This window comes from Hoplias malabaricus, chromosome 2 (genome assembly GCF_029633855.1).
Source record: "Hoplias malabaricus isolate fHopMal1 chromosome 2, fHopMal1.hap1, whole genome shotgun sequence".
Lineage (NCBI taxonomy): Eukaryota > Metazoa > Chordata > Actinopteri > Characiformes > Erythrinidae > Hoplias > Hoplias malabaricus.
The window spans coordinates 2,524,048-2,544,049 of record NC_089801.1 but is presented as its reverse complement, the minus strand read 5'-3'; the positions used below and the strand labels follow the sequence as shown (position 1 = coordinate 2,544,049).

General features: G+C 41.5%; 2 protein-coding genes across 5 annotated transcripts in view; one reads left to right on the top strand and one right to left on the bottom strand.

Annotated features, from left to right (window-relative positions):
• Positions 1-13,847, top strand: part of LOC136675552 (fatty acid-binding protein, intestinal-like) — a 61,686-nt gene extending 47,839 nt beyond the window's left edge. For 2 of the 3 annotated variants that reach the window (XM_066652169.1, XM_066652160.1), the window contains exons 3-6: positions 9,865-10,108; positions 11,585-11,757; positions 13,239-13,346; positions 13,735-13,847. In XM_066652169.1, the coding sequence (XP_066508266.1) occupies positions 10,042-10,108; positions 11,585-11,757; positions 13,239-13,346; positions 13,735-13,785 (399 nt within the window). In that variant the 5' untranslated portion in view covers positions 9,865-10,041 and the 3' untranslated portion in view covers positions 13,786-13,847. Of the gene's footprint in view, positions 1-5,305; positions 5,368-9,864; positions 10,109-11,584; positions 11,758-13,238; positions 13,347-13,734 lie in introns of those variants that run through there. The other variant, XM_066652178.1, reaches the window with a different exon arrangement.
• rbpms (RNA binding protein, mRNA processing factor) overlaps positions 1-20,002 on the bottom strand; it is a 54,292-nt gene that overhangs the window by 5,253 nt on the left and 29,037 nt on the right. Inside the window, exon 9 of one of the 2 annotated variants that reach the window (XM_066652146.1) lies at positions 13,234-13,325. The gene's annotated coding sequence lies outside the window, so the exon portion shown is untranslated. Of the gene's footprint in view, positions 1-13,233; positions 13,326-16,173; positions 19,868-20,002 lie in introns of those variants that run through there. The other variant, XM_066652137.1, reaches the window with a different exon arrangement.

The window sequence follows — 20,002 nt, the reverse complement described above, 5'->3', positions numbered from 1 at the left end:
CTTAAGAGGATTTTCACACATTTGTCTCACGCTGATTAAATCACTTACTACTCAGTGCATCGCAGGTAAATGACCTGATCAGCCTTTAACAACTCTAACAAATGTGACTATTTTATAAGGCTCCATTTGACAAAATAATTATTCACATAACAGTCTTTTTTATAGTTTAAATAAAATGCTCCTTTTGTTGTGCAAAATATTTCTCAGGTCATAAAGAATTATTATTATTATTATTATTATTATTATTATTACAAACAATAACAAGAGTTGTAACTACTGCAGCAGGTCTCAGTCACACAGCTCCAGGGTCCTGGAGGTTGTGGGTTCGAGTCCCATTCCGGGTGACTGTCTGGGAGGAGTGTGGTGTGTTCTCTCTGTGTCTGCGTGGGTTTCCTCCGGGTGACTGTCTGTGAGGAGTTTAGTGTGTTCACCCCATGTCTGAGTGGGTTACCTCTGGGTGCTCTGGTTTCCTCCCACGGTCCAAAAAAACACATTCTGATAGGTGCTTTGGTTCAATGATTCATTGAATGTAACCGTTTATCCAGTTCAAGTTCGCGGTGGGTCCGGAGCCTGCCCGGAATCACTGGGTGCAAGGCGGGGGGCGCCATTCCTTCACAGGGCGACATACACACACATTCACACCTATGGACAATTTTGAGCCTCTGATTCACCTACCAACATGTGTTTTTGGACCATGGGAGGAAACCGGAGCACCCGGAGGAAACCCACGCAGACAGTCACCCAGAGCGGGACTCGAACCCATAACCCAGACACTACCTGCTGTACCACCGTGTCCCCCTGCTTACAAACATTCATTCATTCATTCATTCATTATCTGTAACCCTTATCCAGTTCAGGGTCGCAGTGGGTCCAGAGTCACTCATTGGGCGCAAAGAGGAAATACACCCTGAAGGGGGCGCCAGTCCTTTACAGAGCAACACACACTCACACACATTCACTCACACACTCACACCTATGGACACTTTTGAGTCACCAATCCACCTACCAACGTGTGTTTTTGGACTGTGGGTGGAAACCAGAGCACCTGGAGGAAACCCACAGGGAGAACACACCACACTCCTCACAGATAGTCACCCGGAGGAAACCCACGCAGACACAGAGAGAACACACCACACTCCTCACACACAGTCACCCGGAGGAAACCCACGCAGACACAGGGAGAACACACCACACTCCTCACAGACAGTCACCCGGAGGAAACCCACGCAGACACAGGGAGAACACACCACACTCCTCACAGACAGTCACCCGGAGGAAACCCACGCAGACACAGGGAGAACACACCACACTCCTCACAGAGAGTCACCCGGAGGAAACCCACACAGACACAGGGAGAACACACCACACTCCTCACACACAGTCACCCGGAGGAAACCCACGCAGACACAGAGAGAACACACCACACTCCTCACAGACAGTCACCCGGAGGAAACCCACACAGACACAGGGAGAACACACCACACTCCTCACACACAGTCACCCGGAGGAAACCCACGCAGACACAGGGAGAACACACCACACTCCTCACAGACAGTCACCCGGAGGAAACCCACACAGACACAGAGAGAACACAATTTTATTTTAAAAATAAATATTCTTATGACAGACTGGTGGCTATCGTATGAAATTATCAAATCTGAATGAAAAATACCTTAGCTACTGAGTAAAACAATTTCACAGTGCTTTCCTGATCTGAAAAAAAAGCTTCATCAATTGTGTAAATGATTTCAGTAATAATTCCCTAAAGCTGAATGTGAGTGTGCGTTGTATTTTCTGAAAGTGGGGTCTGATGCCAGAAGCTGTCAGCAGCAGTGTGTTTGAGCCTAATCCTTGTCAGGAATCTGATCTCTGACAAAAAGCTGCCGTAATTGGAGTGAGATTAGTGTAATGGACCATGAGAAAAGCCCTGGACAAATCACTTGTATAGATCTTTAAATAGCGCTGGGTCAGAAAGCGGTCAGCTCAGAGCTGTGGGAATTAATACAACACTGTGTTCTACAATAGCACACATACTACCTTAAATACTACCTTAAAACTATGTGTGTGTGCGGTAATTTATGTAGCTGTATGTATAAAGCTCCCTCTGAGTCACACAGCCCTACACTCTTTTCCTGACTGGAGCTGGTGATGGAGAACATGAAGATGATGAGGTCAGATAAAGACACAAAGTTTATGAAGAGAAATCGATAGAGATGTGGGCATAAGCCTGTTTTCTGAAGGAACTGTAGATCAGATTGCTTCTGTTTGTGTGTGTGTGCAGGTGTGTGTTGCGTGTGATAAGATGACTTCAGTGTAAATTCAAACGAAAGCTGTGTAGAAGTGGAATGTATTTAATGTGGCACTGATGCAGTAGAGAGACAGTGGTGACTCGATCTTAAGGTGCTGTATCTGGTATCGAAGTATTTAAATAAAATAATATTTAAAATAAATATATTTAATATAGTATTCAATTATATTAAAATCTCCACTGCAAATACTCCCTCCTTCCTCTCCCTTATTTCTTTTCGTCTTAATTTTTCTCAACCTTCTTTCCCAGAATTCCTTTCACCTCCCCCCCCGGTGTGTAATCAGTTTATCTCCTGTTAGTGTATGGATTTGTGCGTAGGTTTTAGAGAGTTTATCTGTGAGTGTTCACACTATTTTAATCAGATTTTCAGATGGGCGAGCGAGTGCTGCGCATTCTTTATCATGCCTCTCGCACTCTAGATATTCAGATTGTATCTCCTGCCCTGCCTCCCTCTCTCTTGCTCCCTCTCACGTTCTGAAAAAAACAGAGAACTGAGCTTTTAAAAGTGAATTCTTTCATTGTCTTGATGGAGAAACTGATTAATATGTGCTTTGATAATTCTGCTACGTGAGATCGACAGAGCACAGGCTGCTAGTTCTGTTAATGTCAGATTACAAATGCTCAGGTTGATTAGCATGGTGCTGAGTGATGGTGGGGAGGGACTGCATTCCTACATGCTCAGAGATGGAGAGGCCAGTGTGACATACTTGAAACAGTTGAGATGATTAAACGACTCAAAACAGTCTAAGGGCAATGTGCGATGATTGGTGCGGTTTAAGTCCCCATTACCCTTTAGCTTTAGTGCTACAATAAAAGAGGTAAACCGAGGACACCAGCCGTATCTGCAATGAACTGAGTGAATATAATGCCAAATATTTCCTAGAAGTGAGAGTTAGGATATAAATCTCCACAGACATGAGACTGTGTCATTGATGCTGATTACCTTCATCATCTTAATCAGATCTGTGAGGTCAGGGTTAAAAGTAATCTCAGCTTCCAAGTGGTGCAAATGTCTAAGCATCAGTTCTATCATCAGATCACTGGAGGTGCCTGGAGATGCCACAGCTGTTCGACAAGTCCTAAAAACCTCTATAAATAAGCTGTATAATAAACTTGAATACATTTATGTGTTTATTTACTTTAATATGCCACGTTTGGAAGAAAGGTGCTCACTAGAGCTAGAAAATTCGACCATAAAACCCCAGTTCTCTCGTGCCTACACTTGCTACCCGTAACATTTCGCATTGGCTATAAAATACTCCTCTTAGCTTATAAATCTCACCCACAGCATCTTACTGACATTCTCATACCTTATCGCCCGTCACATACACTTCGTTCACAGGACGCCCGCCTACTCTTAGTTCCTCGCATTAAGAAAAACACTGCAGGAGGAAGAGCGTTTTCTCACAAAGCTCCTCAACTCTGGAATAGCCTCCGGTTACTGTTCGGGGCTCAGACACACTCTCAATCTTTAAATCTAGATTAAAAACCAAGCTTTTGGTTAATCACTCACTTTCAGGTTGCTCCGTCTCTATTGGTGTTTGAGCTGGTTTTCATATTACCACTGCTCTGTATTAACCCGGTCATACGACCATAGCTACAGCTCTTTTAGTTAGCTTTCTGGTAACCGCCAACACACTGTCTGTCGCTGGGTTCTCTTGCCTGACCCGTGGAAGCTTTTTTCGCCGGACAATTTTGCCTGTACTTTATCATTAACCTACTATGGAGTTTTTCCTTGCCACGGTTGCCCCTGGATCACTCATAGGAGGCTTGGACCCGGATCTCTGTAAAGCTGCTTTGTGATGACTTTTTGCTGTGAAAAGCGCGATATAAACAAAAATTGATTGATTGATTGAAAGGGAGAATTGGCTGCGTGTGTAATTTTGCACAGCTATCACTTCACCGTCCATCAGCTTTAAACAAATACATGTATCACCTGGAGTGGCCCTCACAGGTTTCACTGTGTGAAAAAGAAGTGAAGAGTCTCTCTGCAGGGGTCCCACTCTTCCCTGAAGGCCTGATTACAGGATAACGAGGAAAACCATGTCATTTCACTCCCACAAAACCAACAAACAAAGCAACAGTAGCAAGCTGTTCTCTTCACATCAGTCTTTCCTGACTCTTTTTACACAGAGACCATATACAAACAAATGTAAGACCTTTGGGCTAATTACATGCGTTGTTGATATTTTTAAACGAAGTAGAATAAATAAAGACATCTTCTAAATTAAGCCAATTTACATCTAGTCGTTTGTGCTAATGTTAGTGCAGCAGTTTGTTTGCTGAATTGATGTAAATAGAGAGAGAGAGACTGTGAGAGAGAGAGAGAGAGAGAGAGAGAGAGAGAGAGGATGCCCTTTGTCTGCTGAAAGGTGTGTGTGTGTGTGTGTGTATGCAGGTACTGTCTAATTAAGAGCTCAACGGTCACAGCAGGTGTGCAGAGAGATTACAACTTCATTACCATCGCTACACACACTGCAGCTAACACCCAATACATACTTCTCTGGAGCTACATCCAATAACGTTTGATCCAGAACTAATCCTCGAACATTAGCACCTGACCTTAGTAAAGCACATGTGGCTGAATGCTGTCAAATCCTCATAGCAATGTGGCAACCTATAGTGTAAAAGCCTTCCCAGCGTAAAGAGCAGACCGTTAGAGAGAGTGAGAGAGAGAGTGTGTGTGTGTGTGTGTGTGTGTGTGTGAGAGAGAGAGAGAGAGAGGGTGTGTGTGTGTGAGAGAGAGAGAGTGTGTGTGTGTGTGAGAGAGAGAGAAGGAGAAAGAGAGGAGAGAGAGAGAGAGAGAGAGAGAAGGAGATAGAGGAGAGGAGAGAGAGAGAGAGAAGGAGAGAGAGAGGAGAGGAGAGAGAGAGAGTGTGTGTGTATGTGTGTGTGTGTGTGTGTGAGAGAGAGAGAGAGAGAGAGAGAGAGAGAGAGAGAGAGAGAGTGTGTGTGTGTGAGAGAGAGAGAGAGATGAGTGTATTGGCGCCCGGCAATGGTTCATTACCTCACACTGGGAGAGAGGCAGGTGCGGGTGATGCAGGTTTCTCTACACTGTGGTGGGTAACTGAGCTGAGTGAGTGTGAGGATACACATGCATCTGAGCGTGAACTACTCCACACACAATATCAGAAAACATAAACACACACACACACACACACACACACACACACACACACACGTTTGTTTTAATTAATTATGGGGCCATGACTTAGACTTCTGTTAATTGTTTTTAACATTTACCCTTACTCTCATCAGTAAATAGTATTCACTTAACACCTAATGTTACACTAACCTTAACACATGCTAAAATGTAATGATTTACACAGCTATCACACAATGAAAATCACCCCCACACTCCACACCCCAGTGAATGTGTTTTCTAACCTGTACAATAAATGTATATGAATGAATTCAGAGCTAAAACAGGAAGACGTTCAGTGAACAGAGTTTAGACCTTCAGCAGAAACCCACTGACAAGACCCCAGCACAAATTCAGCTTTTGTAAAGAGAATGAACACAGTTAAGACACAGGAGTGTGCTAACCACAGCCTTTGATCTTACATTAGAGGGACAGCGCCGTCTAGTGGCTGAGCACAGAGCAGCTCTTTTCCGGTTATATTTGATGTATTTCTCTTTGTTTTGTTTGACAATGGCCTCTAGATGGAGGCCTCGGACCAAGCTTTAGATGTGTATTTTACTTTAGAAACATTTAAAGAGAAATAACTTTACTAATAAGCGTCTTATATAATAATGTAAAAGCGAATATGTTACATTATTAGTCTCAATAAACAATACTTTCATCTACATATTAAGATACTGCCAGGTGCATTCTGGGGGCATAAAAACATGATGGTTACGTGGGTGTAAATAAGGAAGTGACACTGGAGATTTTACAGTGGTGACAGATTGAGGTGATAAAGAAATAAATACTGATAACATGTCGAACTCATTCTTCACCTCACACTCACTCTTTCATTTCTACGGTCCAGTTCTGCTCGGAATACAGTTACAGGAAGATACACGCAGGTGGTGCTGTGTAAAATTCATACAAAGAGAACATTGTTTTTTTCAATTTTACAGAAAAAGCAACATTGTAAATTTCAGTGTCTCTTAATGGAACAAGATATTAATGTACGTCATTTGGATCATTTCTATTGCTTTGTTCATCAGGAAACTTTGACATAAGCAGCGGTTAAAATACACCTCTGAAAGATTTGATATCACTGAGGAGATTAGATAAAAGATAATCCACTTGCGTGTGTTTGCATCTTTCCAGAATTTGGAGATCAAATCATTTTAAACTATAAAGAAAAAAAGTGAACTGTGGCCCTGGTGATATTCACCAAAGCTGTCTTTATACTGAAAAATTCACCTTTCAGGAAAAGGAGAAACACTCACTCTTTTTTTGTCATGGTGTGTGTTCAGTGCGGATGCCTCCCCACCCCCATGTTTATAGCTCTTATAAAGATGTAGTGAGATATAAATAAATAGTTCAGAGCTACCTTTAAAGTTTAAGAAAGAGACTTTTTCATCATTGTCTGTAACTCTTATCCAATTCAGGGTCGTGGTGAGTCCAGAGTCTACCTGGAATCAGGAAACCCACGCGGACACAGGGAGAACACACCACACTCCTCCCAGACAGTCACCCGGAGGAAACCCATGCAGACACAGGGAGAACACACCACACTCCTCACAGACAGTCACCCGGTGTGGTGTGTTCTCTCTGTGTCTGCATGGGTTTCCTCCGGGTGACTGTCTGTGAGGAGAGTGGTGTGTTCTCTCTGTGTCTGCGTGGGTTTCCTCCGGGTGACTGTCTGTGAGGAGTGTGGTGTGTTCTCTCTGTGTCTGCGTGGGTTTCCTCCGGGTGACTGTCTGTGAGGAGTGTGGTGTGTTCTCTCTGTGTCTGCGTGGGTTTCCTCCGGGTGACTGTCTGTGAGGAGTGTGGTGTGTTCTCTCTGTGTCTGCGTGGGTTTCCTCCGGGTGACTGTCTGTGAGGAGTGTGGTGTGTTCTCCCTGTGTTTGCGTGGGTTTCCTCCGGGTGACTGTCTGTGAAGAGTGTGGTGTGTTCTCTCTGTGTCTGCGTGGGTTTCCTCCGGGTGACTGTCTGTGAGGAGTTGGTGTGTTCTCCCTGTGTCTGCGTGGGTTTCCTCTGGGTGCTCCGGTTTTCTCCCACAGTCCAAAAACACACTTTGGTAGGTGGATTGGCGACTCAAAAGTGTCTGTAGGTGTGAGTGAATGTGTGTGTGAGTGTGTGTTGCCCTGTGAAGGCCTGGCGCCCCCAATGATTCTAGATAGGCTCTGGACCCACCGCGACCCTGAACTGTATAAGGGTCACAGACACTGAATGAATGAATGCATCACTCTAGAAAACACAATCCCACAACTCAAGATAACACTTTTATACACTTTATACACCTCTATCCCATGCTTGACGTTGGGTGTGTTGACCTTAGGCTCATGTGGACTATGTAGGTCAGTTTGCACAGTTTGATCTTTCATCAGCATTGAGAAAATAGGAAAAGTGAAAGGTCATTTCATTATCTGCATATGAAGGATAAAAACGATCTGCGGCCTGATAAGTTCATTCTGTTATGGCAGGAGATTGAAGATGGAACTTTCACCTGAACTACCTCACACTTGTACATGACCCTTAGACTTATAAGACGATTTTTTTAATGAGAGTACATATATTGCTAATCTCAATGTTGAGCAGCAGTCAAAGGTTGGGTTAAAACTCACAAATCACAAAAGTGCCAAACATTGCATCATCAGAGACTGTACATCATAATACCTTGTTTCTGATAAAGCATATAAATCTGTTTAGCCTGACATTTTAGCAAACTCTAAACGTAATCTGAGCTTGCAGACATTTTCATTTTTCTCATATTTCTCTGGCTTTGCCTTCATTCATTCATTTATTCATTATCTGTAACCCTTATCCAGTTCAGGGTTGTGGTGGGGCTGGAGCCTACCAAGAATCACTGGGCGCAAGATGGGAACACACCCTGGAGGGGGCGCCAGTCCATTGCAGGGTGACACATGGTCACACATTTACACCTATGTACACTTTTGAGTCACCAATTCCCTTACCAACGTGTTTTTGAAGCGTGGAAGGAAACAGGAGCACCCAGAGGAAACCCACACAGACACAGGGAGGACATGCCACACTCGTCAAAGACAGTGACCCGTGGAAACCCACGCAGACACAGAGAGAACACACCACACTCCTCACAGACAGTCACCCGGAAGAAACCCACACGGACAGAGGGAGAACACACCACACTCCTCACAGACAGTCACCTGGAGGAAACACACGCAGACACAGGGGGAACACACCACACTCCTCACAGACAGTCACCCGGAGGAAACCCACTCAGACACAGGGAGAACACACCACACTCCTTACAGACAGTCACCCGGAGGAAACCCACACGGACACAGGGAGAACACACCACACTCCTCACATACAGTCACCCGGAGGAAACCCACACAGACACGGGGAGAACACACCACACTCCTCACAGACAGTCACCCAGAGGAAACCCACACAGACACAGAGAGAACACACCACACTCCTCACAGACAGTCACCCGGAGGAAACCCACGCAGACACAGGGAGAACACACCACACTCCTCACAGACAGTCACCCAAATGAAACCCACACGGACACAGAGAGAACACACCACACTCCTCACAGACAGTCACCCGGAAGAAACCCACACGGACAGAGGGAGAACACACCACACTCCTCACAGACAGTCACCCGGAGGAAACCCACACAGACACAGGGAGAACACACCACACTCCTCACAGACAAACACCCGGAGGAAACCCACACGGACACAGGGAGAACACACCACACTCCTCACAGACAAACACCCGGAGGAAACCCACACAGACACAGGGAGAACACACCACACTCCTCTCAGACAGTCACCCAGAGGAAACCCACACAGACACAGAGAGAACACACCACACTCCTCACAGACAGTCACCCGGAGGAAACCCACACAGACACAGGGAGAACACACCACACTCCTCACAGACAGTCACCCAAATGAAACCCACACGGACACAGAGAGAACACACCACACTCCTCACAGACAGTCACCCGGAGTGGTCTATAGTGAGTATAGTAAATGAAAAGCATTAAGAAAATGGATCAGTTTTACTCACATAAATCCCATAATAACCTGGATGGTTATGTATTGTATTTATGTTCCTGTTTATTATTTAAGTATTTAAGGTTAAATTAGGATTATTAATGTATTTATATTTGAATTCAGATTTATTTTTTACAGTTTAAACTGAGAGATAATAAAAGGGTTATGTACCTTATCTGCTCTCTTCAGTTTTTATCTGTGATGCAGAGTGAAATAAATAAAATTCCTCTCTGTGTTCTTGAATTAAGAGTCCCCAAGTCTAACACTGCTCTGTCTGTCTTTGATGAGATGCCACAGCAATAAATCGTTATTTGTGCCATTAACAACTGTCTATTTTTCTACAGCATATTGGGCAACGTTATAACAGTGTTTTATCTTTATATTCTCAGGTCCAGACTGAGTGTGACCTCAGTCTAAAGTGACCACATCATCAGCCGGATAACGGACAGAGATAAAGGTCCTTCTGCGCTTTATAAAAGGAGAAAGAGACAGAGGAGGACAGATTCACTTTCTGCACTCCTCACTATCTCCATCTTTCTGCTCTGTCTCTCTATACATCTGTAAACATGGCGTTTAACGGCACATGGAAAATCAACCGCAACGAAAACTATGACAAATTCATGGAGCAGATGGGTGAGTACTCTATAGTTTACTCTAACTATGGGGCAAAGGGAGATACAGTTGTGTGCAAAATGTATACAGTAGAAACATAACTTCCGATGGCGTACACAGTTATTTTTCATGGCTTTTTTCATAGTCATTCTTTTCATGAAAGAATCATATCACTGTCATGTAGCTAAACCTAAGAGAACACTCTCTTTTAAAGACCTAGAAACCGTTATTCATGCTTTTCTCTCCTCCCGTATTGACTGCTGTAATTCTCTGTACCTGGGGATCACTGATTCGAGCCTGTTACAACTGCAACTGGTCCTAAATGCAGCTGCAAGGCTTTTGACCGGTACTAAGAAAAGGGAGAGAATTGGCGTCGTTGCACTGGCTACCAGTGAAATACAGAGTTGAATTTAAAGTGTTTATGTTCGTCTTGAAAGTTCTCCATGGCCATGGTCTTCGATTTACCCCATGTGCCCTACGTTCCTCTAACCGACTGCTTTTAGACACCCCTCATTCTCGGTTGAGGTTCAAAGGAGATTGGGCATTTGCTGTAGCCGCCCCAAGACTTTGGAACAGTCCACTCTTCATAAAGCAGTCCTCTACAATAGTGACTTTTAAGTCCAAATTGAAAACCTATTTATTTTCTCAGACGTTTGGGTCCTTTTAAATTATGTTATATATCTGCCTTGGTTAATGTCGTCTTGCCCTCAGTATTTCCTTCACAACATGGTATTGTTAGATTCTTTTACTTGTTTTATTTCTTTTATGTGTATGCTTTATAATTTTAGCTGGTTTTGTTTGTCAGTTGATTTTATTGTGCAGACATTCACTGTCTTTTAAATGTGCTACATAAATAAATATGACTTGACTTTTTTTTATTACATAATCCCCAATTAATAATGTTTCCTATGGGTGTTAAAGCCATTGTTTCTACTTTCATTGTCTATTTGATCATTTCCACTGACCATACCGGTTGTACAATTACAGATTGTAGTCCAGCTGTTGCTGTGCATCTGTTGTCTGTATGATTTTGGTGGTGGACCATTGTCAGTGCTGCAGTGACATAGTGGTGATTTGTTAGTGTGTTGCACTGGTACCAGTGGATCAGGCACAGCAGTGGTGCTGGAGTTTTTCAACACTATATCCACTCACTGCACACTCTGTTAGACTGTTGCTGGATATTTTTGGTTGGTGGATTGTTCTCAGTCCAGCAGTGACACTGAGGGCTTTAAACACTCCAGCAGCACTGCTGTGTCTGATCCACTCATATCAGCGCAATAAACAATAACACACCATCATATACAGGGGATGTACAACAAAGTGTGCAGAGAAACACCAGTGGGTAATTGTAGAATTACAAACTGCACTTTTATGGTCAGTTGAGTTGATAAAATTGACAATTTATTGCAGAAATGAGAGGGTAGTTTGAGAGTCATGACTGATTAATGTGTGTGTGTGTGTGTGTGTGTGTGTGTGTGTGTGTGTGTGTGTGTACAGGTATTAACCTGATGAAGAGGAAGCTGGCGGAGCATGATAATCTGAAGCTGATCATTGAACAGAGTGGAGACAAATTTACTATAAAGGAGTCAAGTACTTTCAGGACAAAAGACATTGAGTTCACTCTCGGAGTCGAGTTTGAATATTCCCTTGCAGATGGCACAGAACTCATTGTAAGTCATGAATAATCAGTCATTAATCAGAACTAATCATCGCAGGCAAACATTTAGAAACACTGCTGTTGTGACGGGATAAAAAAGCTTTACTAATACATTCACATTTATGGCACTATTTCTATAACATGGAGATAAAAGAGCTGCAAATCTCTGACCTCTTAGGGCTAAGTTTATTGGATAATAAATCAGAATAAGGTCGCAGAGTGTTTCTATGTGGTTTGGTGTGATTCAACATTCTTTTAGAGGACGTTTACATTTACATTTGAGCATTTTGTTTTAGTCAAAAGGTTACCACACACTGTTTTGAATTTTATTATTATTATCAATGATGATGGATACATTCCAAAATAAATGCTGCATCACAACTTTCCGATCCATTAAATAATTCGTCTTCAAAGTCCACCAGCGATATAATTCATTTTATGGCATCATTTATTAATACAAGGGAATAAAAGTCTTTGACCTCAGAGCGACTTCATACTCATTGTATAACGAATAGAAACTTGCAGAAATCAGTACATTCAGGCTTTGTTTGGAGGGAGGGGATATTTATGTTATATTTTTTTATATCATTCTAAAACGACACGGGCGCCACGGTGGTGCAGCAAGTAGTGTCGCAGTCACACAGCTCCAGGGACCTGGATGTTGTGGGTTCGATTCCTGCTCCGGGTGACGGTCTGTGAGGAGTGTAATGTGTTCTCCCTGTGTCTGTGTGGGTTTCGTCCCGGTGACTGTCTGTGAGGAGTGTGGTGTGTTCTCTCTGTGTCTGTGTGGGTTTTTTCCGGTTGACTGTCTGTGAGGAGTGTGGTGTGTTCTCCCTGTGTCTGCATGGGTTTCGTCCCAGTGACTGTCTGTGAGGAGTGTGGTGTGTTCTCCCTGTGTCTGCGTGGGTTTCCTCCGGGTGACTGTCTGTGAGGAGTGTGGTGTGTTCTACCTGTGTCTGCGTGGGTTTCCTCCGGGTGACTGTCTGTGAGGAGTGTGGTGTGTTCTACCTGTGTCTGCATGGGTTTCGTCCCGGTGACTGTCTGTGAGGAGTGTGGTGTGTTCTCTCTGTGTCTGCGTGGGTTTCCTCTGGGTGACTGTCTGTGAGGAGTGTGGTGTGTTCTCTCTGTGTCTGCGTGGGTTTCCTCCGGGTGACTGTCTGTGAGGAGTGTGGTGTGTTCTCCCTGTGTCACACGCGCCCCCTCCAGGGTGTATTCCTCCCTTGCACCCAATGATTCCAGGTAGGCTCTGGACCCACCGTAACCCTGAACTGGATAAGCGGTTACAGATAATGAATGAATGAATAAAACAACACTAAATAACCATTTTTATTGAAGCAAGAATGGAAAACAGTGCTTATTTACAACCTTCAAGTGGATGCAATAACTAATACTGATCAGAACTCACTATTCACTCTGTGTGTGTGTGTGTGTGTGTGTGTGTGTGTGTGTGTGTGTGCGTGTGTGTGTGTGTGCGTGTGTGCGTGTGTACCTCAGGGAACGTGGGCAATGGATGGTGCTGTACTGAAGGGAACTTTCACCAGGAAAGACAACGGTAAACTCCTGATCACCACCAGAGAACTGCTGGGAGATGAACTGGTTCAGGTCAGTGATAAAATCTCATTAACAACATTATCATAAACATCATTAGCTATTATCCTGAGGGCCATTGCTATTCGTTTAATTTAATTCAGGGAGTATGATTTTCAGTGAATATACTCGTTTAATATTTACACCAATCACCCACAGGATTAAAATGAATAAAACTGATTATGTGTTTACAGTGTCATTGTTCCCAGGAGTGGGGTACATTAGGCAGACACTGAACAGTCCTATCCTTTAGTTAATGTTTTAAGAGACTCACACATAAGGTTCTAAGCCACTCTGAATAAATGTTCCTCCAACTTTTACATTGTGAGTGAATAACTGAGCTTCTTCTAAAGAGCAAAATGCAATTCCTAGTTTTCAACTGTTTTTTTGACTGTCCATTTAGAGCTACAAATACGAGGGTGTGGATGCTAAGAGGATCTTCAAGAAGGCATAAAAACTACCTTAAAGCAAGAAGGCATAAAGAATACCTTAAGGCAAGGAGGTATTAAGACTGTATCGGTTTCTGGAGCTGATTTTACACAAAAGTGTTGTTGGTTTTCATTCATGTTTATGTTGCAAATAAATGTATTGGTGTTTTTACTTTAACTTGTATTGGCTTTTTATTTAGTTATTGTAGTGTTTTCACTGTTAATGTTGAGTCACGTTCAAAAATGAAATACATTATGACGTATTAGTATTTCAAATTCTATTACCACTCTGAACCAGAAGAGGGTGCTCTACAACAAGAGATCACACCATCTCCGGCTGGACTCAGGACAAGAACGGAAATGAATCTGAAAGTTCAGAGTGAAATGGTTTAAAGTTGGAAACAACAACCTGAAAAAGACAAATCAATGTATCTACTGCTCTGCTTCATAGTCAGGCCTGAACTCAGAGTGATGAAGATTATAGTTTGGTTTAGGTTCAGAATGAATGCAATCTAATTAATTATATCCTAAATACACCTTAGTTGCATTTGAGGGTTATTTAGTTAAAGTTGGCTTAGGATAAGTCCAGGAGCATTTTTGCTAACACTTTCCACTCTTTGCCTAAATATTTATGACCTGATTATTCAGCACATACCTTATAAGTGTATTGTTGGGTATAAAACTCAGGGACTCAGTTTGAACAAGAAGGCAACAGGTGTCAGGGAAAATGTAGAGCTTTACAAACTTAAAATATCACAGTTGTGCTGCTGGGCCTATATTTTTCATCATTTTTTTTGTATGTGTTCGTTAACATTGAAGAAAATATAAAACAACACTAGATGAGCCCAAACCTGCAGACTGCTGTTGTGGAGCAAAAGCTCTATTAAAAGACAAAGAAAACACACCTTCCCCAAGGAGTAAATCACCGCTAGAGAGGGTAATATTTCAGCGGTGAGGTAACTCATAGCACACACACACACACACACACACAGAGCGAGTGCTAGAGCGAGAGAGAGAGATTTATAATCTAATGTTAGTTTAATAAAGAATAAAGCTGGGGTTCTTTAGCAGCTCTGTAATACTCCATTGACAGATCAGCAACATAGAAAAGCTATTTATTCTCACACTAAAAAAACAACTTCCTAAAAAAATGTACATGACAGGATGATTCTACACAATTACTCACACAGACACACCCCCACCCCCAACACACACACACACACACACACACTCACTGGCACACCCTCACAAACACACTATGGGTGTAAATCTGATTTCAGAATTTATTTCTATTACGATTGTTTTGGAAGTGATTCAGAGCTTTACACCATCTCTCAAACATCTGATTAGGTTTCATCAGATCACTGTGGTGATATGATTAATGACTCTCCCCAGAATAATCCAATCAAATTAATTTGTTTTTTAAATCAGTGCCATGACTGAAAGAGCAAGGTCAAGTCTTCAGGTCAAGTTTGGTCAAAAACATGGGGGGAGAAAAACACCTGTAACATAAAGTTAATTGCTGCCAGCACCAGAATTCTAATACAGTGCTGAAGCTTATAACAAATAATAATCACGTATAATCTATCAGCCAAAACGTTACTACTTCTACACCCACGATACACACACTCACACACTGACAACATCACTTAAATACACTTGTCAGAAAAGCATCTGCATTTTCAATGTGACAAAAGTTCACACAGTCCCATAATGCTTTGAGGCTGCTCCAGTGGGAGTCACATGACCAGAATGTGTGACTTTAACAGAATGAAGATGATGCTTTAGATGTGTGTGTGTGTGTGTGTGTGTGTGTGTGTGTGTGTGGCTTTCCTACTTCTTCTTTGCCCCGCCCCATGAGGTTTCTCCTTGAGAGTGAGAGACTATTACTGCAAGAGGCCAAGAAGAGGGCACTGAGAGAGAGAGAATGGGGTTGAACCAAAGGTAGAAATGATAAAGGGAGTGTGAAAAAACAGGAGCAGAGAGAGTGAAAGAAACAAGGGAAAAGAGGAGGGAGAGAGAAAGAGTAAAACAGGGAGAATTAAAAAAAAAAAAAACGAGACGCCTGGGAGAGAGGAACGGTGAAAGATAGGAGCGCTTAGAGTGAAGAAATAAAAAGGTGGTGAAGTGTGGAAGACTGTAAGAGTGAGAGTGAGAGAAAGCAGAAGAGTGAGAAAGATGAGAAGAGAAGGGACAGGGGGATGGAAAGAGGGAAGGAGACAGAGGTGTGAAAAAGAGAAAGGTGCAAAAGATGGATGCATTATCACACCCTTAAAAGAGAAAAACCACATCCAAATCAGCTCATAAATACAAGAATAATACAACAGTGATCTCACTAAAAGGCAGAGAAAACATAAATATATATATTTTTTAAAACACTGCTCAGACCTTCCACTGCAGTTTGTTTATTTAAAAAACAATTTATTATATTTGTTCCCCACAAACACAATTCATACATTATCTTCTGGTAAAACACACTCAAACGATTCTTTAAGGAAGAGCTGATGTTAATATTACGTATTAAACACGTACACTGAAAAGGAACAAATAAAAACAGAACCATGCCACAAGCATGCACAAAAAACCCCCATGGCTCGGGTATCAGCTCAGGCATTCAAACAACTTGGGATATAGTTTTGAAGTATTTTCGTTATTTTAGTTTGTCTTCCCATCGAGAGGACGACAATAGCATCAAGGAGGGAGAGACGTATGAAGCTATTCTTAGACTTAACAAACACTGGGTAGGGCTTTTTACTCCCTCTTAGATCTAAAAATATATGACATCCTTCACCTTTTAAAGGCCCCCAGGTTTGAAGAATTTATTTCTGTGATGAGCAAAATAACGGCATGATAATGAAAGGACAGAACCAGCACCATCACTTTATACAGTATGAAATACATTCACTTTACCTGCATCTACTGGACCATCAATAATTAGTATTAACCCTTAAAGAAGACCTGTAATTATTTGGGCATATTAACTGTATACAGACAATTATACAAACACACTCAGTCCATGTCCAAAAGACAGACGTTATGAGTGGATTCTGCTTAAAGTAAAACGGGACCCTCAAAGCAGCTGCGCATGAACCTAATCTCACTATATGCTCAATGCCAGGCACAGGATACAGGGCCTTTCAGCACCGGACTGTGGAGCAGTGGAACTGTGTTCTCTGGAATGATGGAGCACCATTAAATACCTTGAGTGGTGTTTGTGATCCAGAACTAATCAATGAACATCAGTACGTGATCTCACTAACATGGATTTAAACAGCCAGTGAAAAGAATATTTGCCAACACATAAATGATTAACTTAAGTAAATTATAGTTTAAATGAAAAAACACTAAACAGACTTCTAAGGGTTAAAGAAACGTAATCTAATGGTGCTCTTAGAGCAGATGTAAATGAGAATTAAATGCACACAAACAGCACAAAGAACTCAAATATAATCTAATCAGTGGGTTCAGGTTTTAAGTCATGCCTGGAGTAATAAAGAAATTTTGCAAGAAATTAAAAAGTCACATTCAATTTTGTTCTTATTACTGCATCACATGCTAAGGCCAGTACCAAACAGGTTTGATTAAGACCTGTACCATGCAGTTTCAGTCTGAACAAAGGCGAACACTTTTGCTTTAGGGCATTATGCACAATTCTAAATAACACCAACATAAACCTTTCGATACATGAACCTTCACAAACCTCTACAAATGCTTAGTTGTCATAAAGACACTTGATGAAATGACCCTTTGTAGAGGTTTGTGTGAGTGGGTTAATGTCGGTTATCATGAAAAGCTTAACATAGATGTTATGTAGCCTTGTAAACCGTGACATACAGCATAGATGCTCAATAGAAATCATAGAGGTCCACGTAACTGATCTCCACACAGCTGAGGAAGGTCCGTTTTAGTTTTGGACGTGGCATTCGCCGGCCTTTGTCAATATGCTTAGTAGTTTTTGAAAAAGGCAGAAGTTGACTAACAACCTGATGTTTGATGTTATCGTGGAAATTATTTTACAAGCTCTGTGATCTGACCAAATAAAAAGAAAGATCATGCAAAATTCAGACTGATTTTGAGATGTTTTGCTGTTTGTCCATAATACAATGCAAACGTATCAGAACATGGACCAAAGTCTGCATATTGAGTACCACAGACCTGCAGCAATGTATTGTAGGATAAATTCACTAAAGATGGTTTTCTGCTGTGCTACATTATTCTTTCTCAGTGAACACTGTCGTACTGAAAATGATATGGGAGAGAAAACAGAGATAAACCATTCAAGCTCTACCCAGAAATATACTCTATTCATAGTCATTGTTTGCTAGTTTGGACACATTTTATGGGATACTAGTGAAAATTCCATTCAAAAAATGAAAAGCTTAAGAAAATTTTACACTTATTATCAGTTAATCACAAACAAATGTGAAACTGTAGGAATTTTTGTTTAAATACGTTACGTTATATTAAAACTAGCCAAATTAGCCACAGTGTTAATGGTACTAGACGAAAAAAAATATCCTATGAGCAATTTCTGGGAAATATCTAATTATTGTTCTATCTAGAAGTTGTTCTATTTACAATTTTGGATTTAGAATTAACTAATAATTCAGCTCCAGGGGCCTGGAGGTTGTGGGTTTGATTCCCGCTCCGGGTGACTGCCTGTGAGGAGTGTGGTGTGTTCTCCCTGTGTCTGTGTGGGTTTCCTCCGGGTGCTCCGGTTTCCTCCCACAGTCCAAAAACACATGTTGGTAGGTGGATTGGCGACTCAAAAGTGAATGTGTGTGTGTCTGTGTCGCCCTGTGAAGGTCTGGCGCCCCCTCCAGGGTGTATTCCCGCCTTGCGCCCAATGATTCCAGGAAGGCTCTGGACCCACCGCGACCCTGAACTGGATAAGGGTTACAGACAATGAATGAATGAATAATCATTCAGCCTCACATAACACACAGCTGTCACTCATCAAAAAAAAAAGACAAATAAAAAACTTTAAATACCAGTATTTTGATATGAACCAGCAGTTCAATTGCATCTCATTCGGTTGAGTTGGGATTAAACCAGTATTCAACCTAGCAAAAGTTGCTATGAAAAAAGCATATTTGTGGGTGGAGCCAGGAGAAGTCAATCAGGCATGAAGCCCAACAGCAGAAGAGTGAAGACATTCAGAGTCATTAAAACCTAAAAATTCTCACACAATTCTGGTAACGGATGACATCAGCAATCAAACACAGAGCACTGAAAACATTCACTTGATTACAAAAATACTTCGCATTTCTCTTCAAAATATCTAAAAATGTACAGCGTAATCATTTCGGCGATTCATGCGAAAAGTGGGTCAGAAATTTTTTCAGTAAAATCGATGTAAATAGCAACAACAACAATAATAACAATTATAATAATAATAATAATGGTAAAGTTAATACGATTAATACACGACCACAACATTTCAATAAAAGGAGATGCACACCATCACCTGCATGGCTTTGTTATCATTGCATTTGTTCTTGAAAATTATGTTATAATTAAAATTAATCCTAATTAACATGAACAGAATTAATGGTATTGTTAAAGTGGTAGGCAGCAGATTTATCATCTCTAAGATTTAACGTTTTATACCATTTATTTATATATTAGGCTCACATTGGTTGCTGCGTTATTCATAGAATATACTGGATAATTTATGAGTAAATATGAAATCACTTGTATTTAATAATTAATACTATACAAATTATAAATATAATTTATATTGATTACTAATTTGTAGCTAAAATATTCAACTTTGATACTGAATCATTTATATTAGACACAGAAACAATCATAGTTGATTTTGAATTGTTTACAGTATGATATTTACGGTCAAATCATAATAAAGTAAGTGTTTAAATGGTTAACCATAAATTTTTTGGATGATCTTATGCTTTATTCATCAGAAATGTAGTGATTCCAGAGGGGAAATGAACACAGTGATATTTCTGCCTGCTCCAGCCTCACATGTGAACTCCTTATATTAAAGTGTTAGTGGTGTAACAGTAGAAAAGAGAGAGGGATGTGTGATGGAGGCTGAGCTGGTCTTGACTTGGCCTTTAGCCCAGGGGGAGGGGGCATGATGTTAACCTGAGGAGAGAGAGAGATTTTCCACATGACACTTAATCATTTTATACTGTAGAGATAATCTCACACCTCCTTTTCTCTTTCCAACATCACATGTAATACTGTAGATTGTCTCTATGTCATGTTTTTCTCTCCATG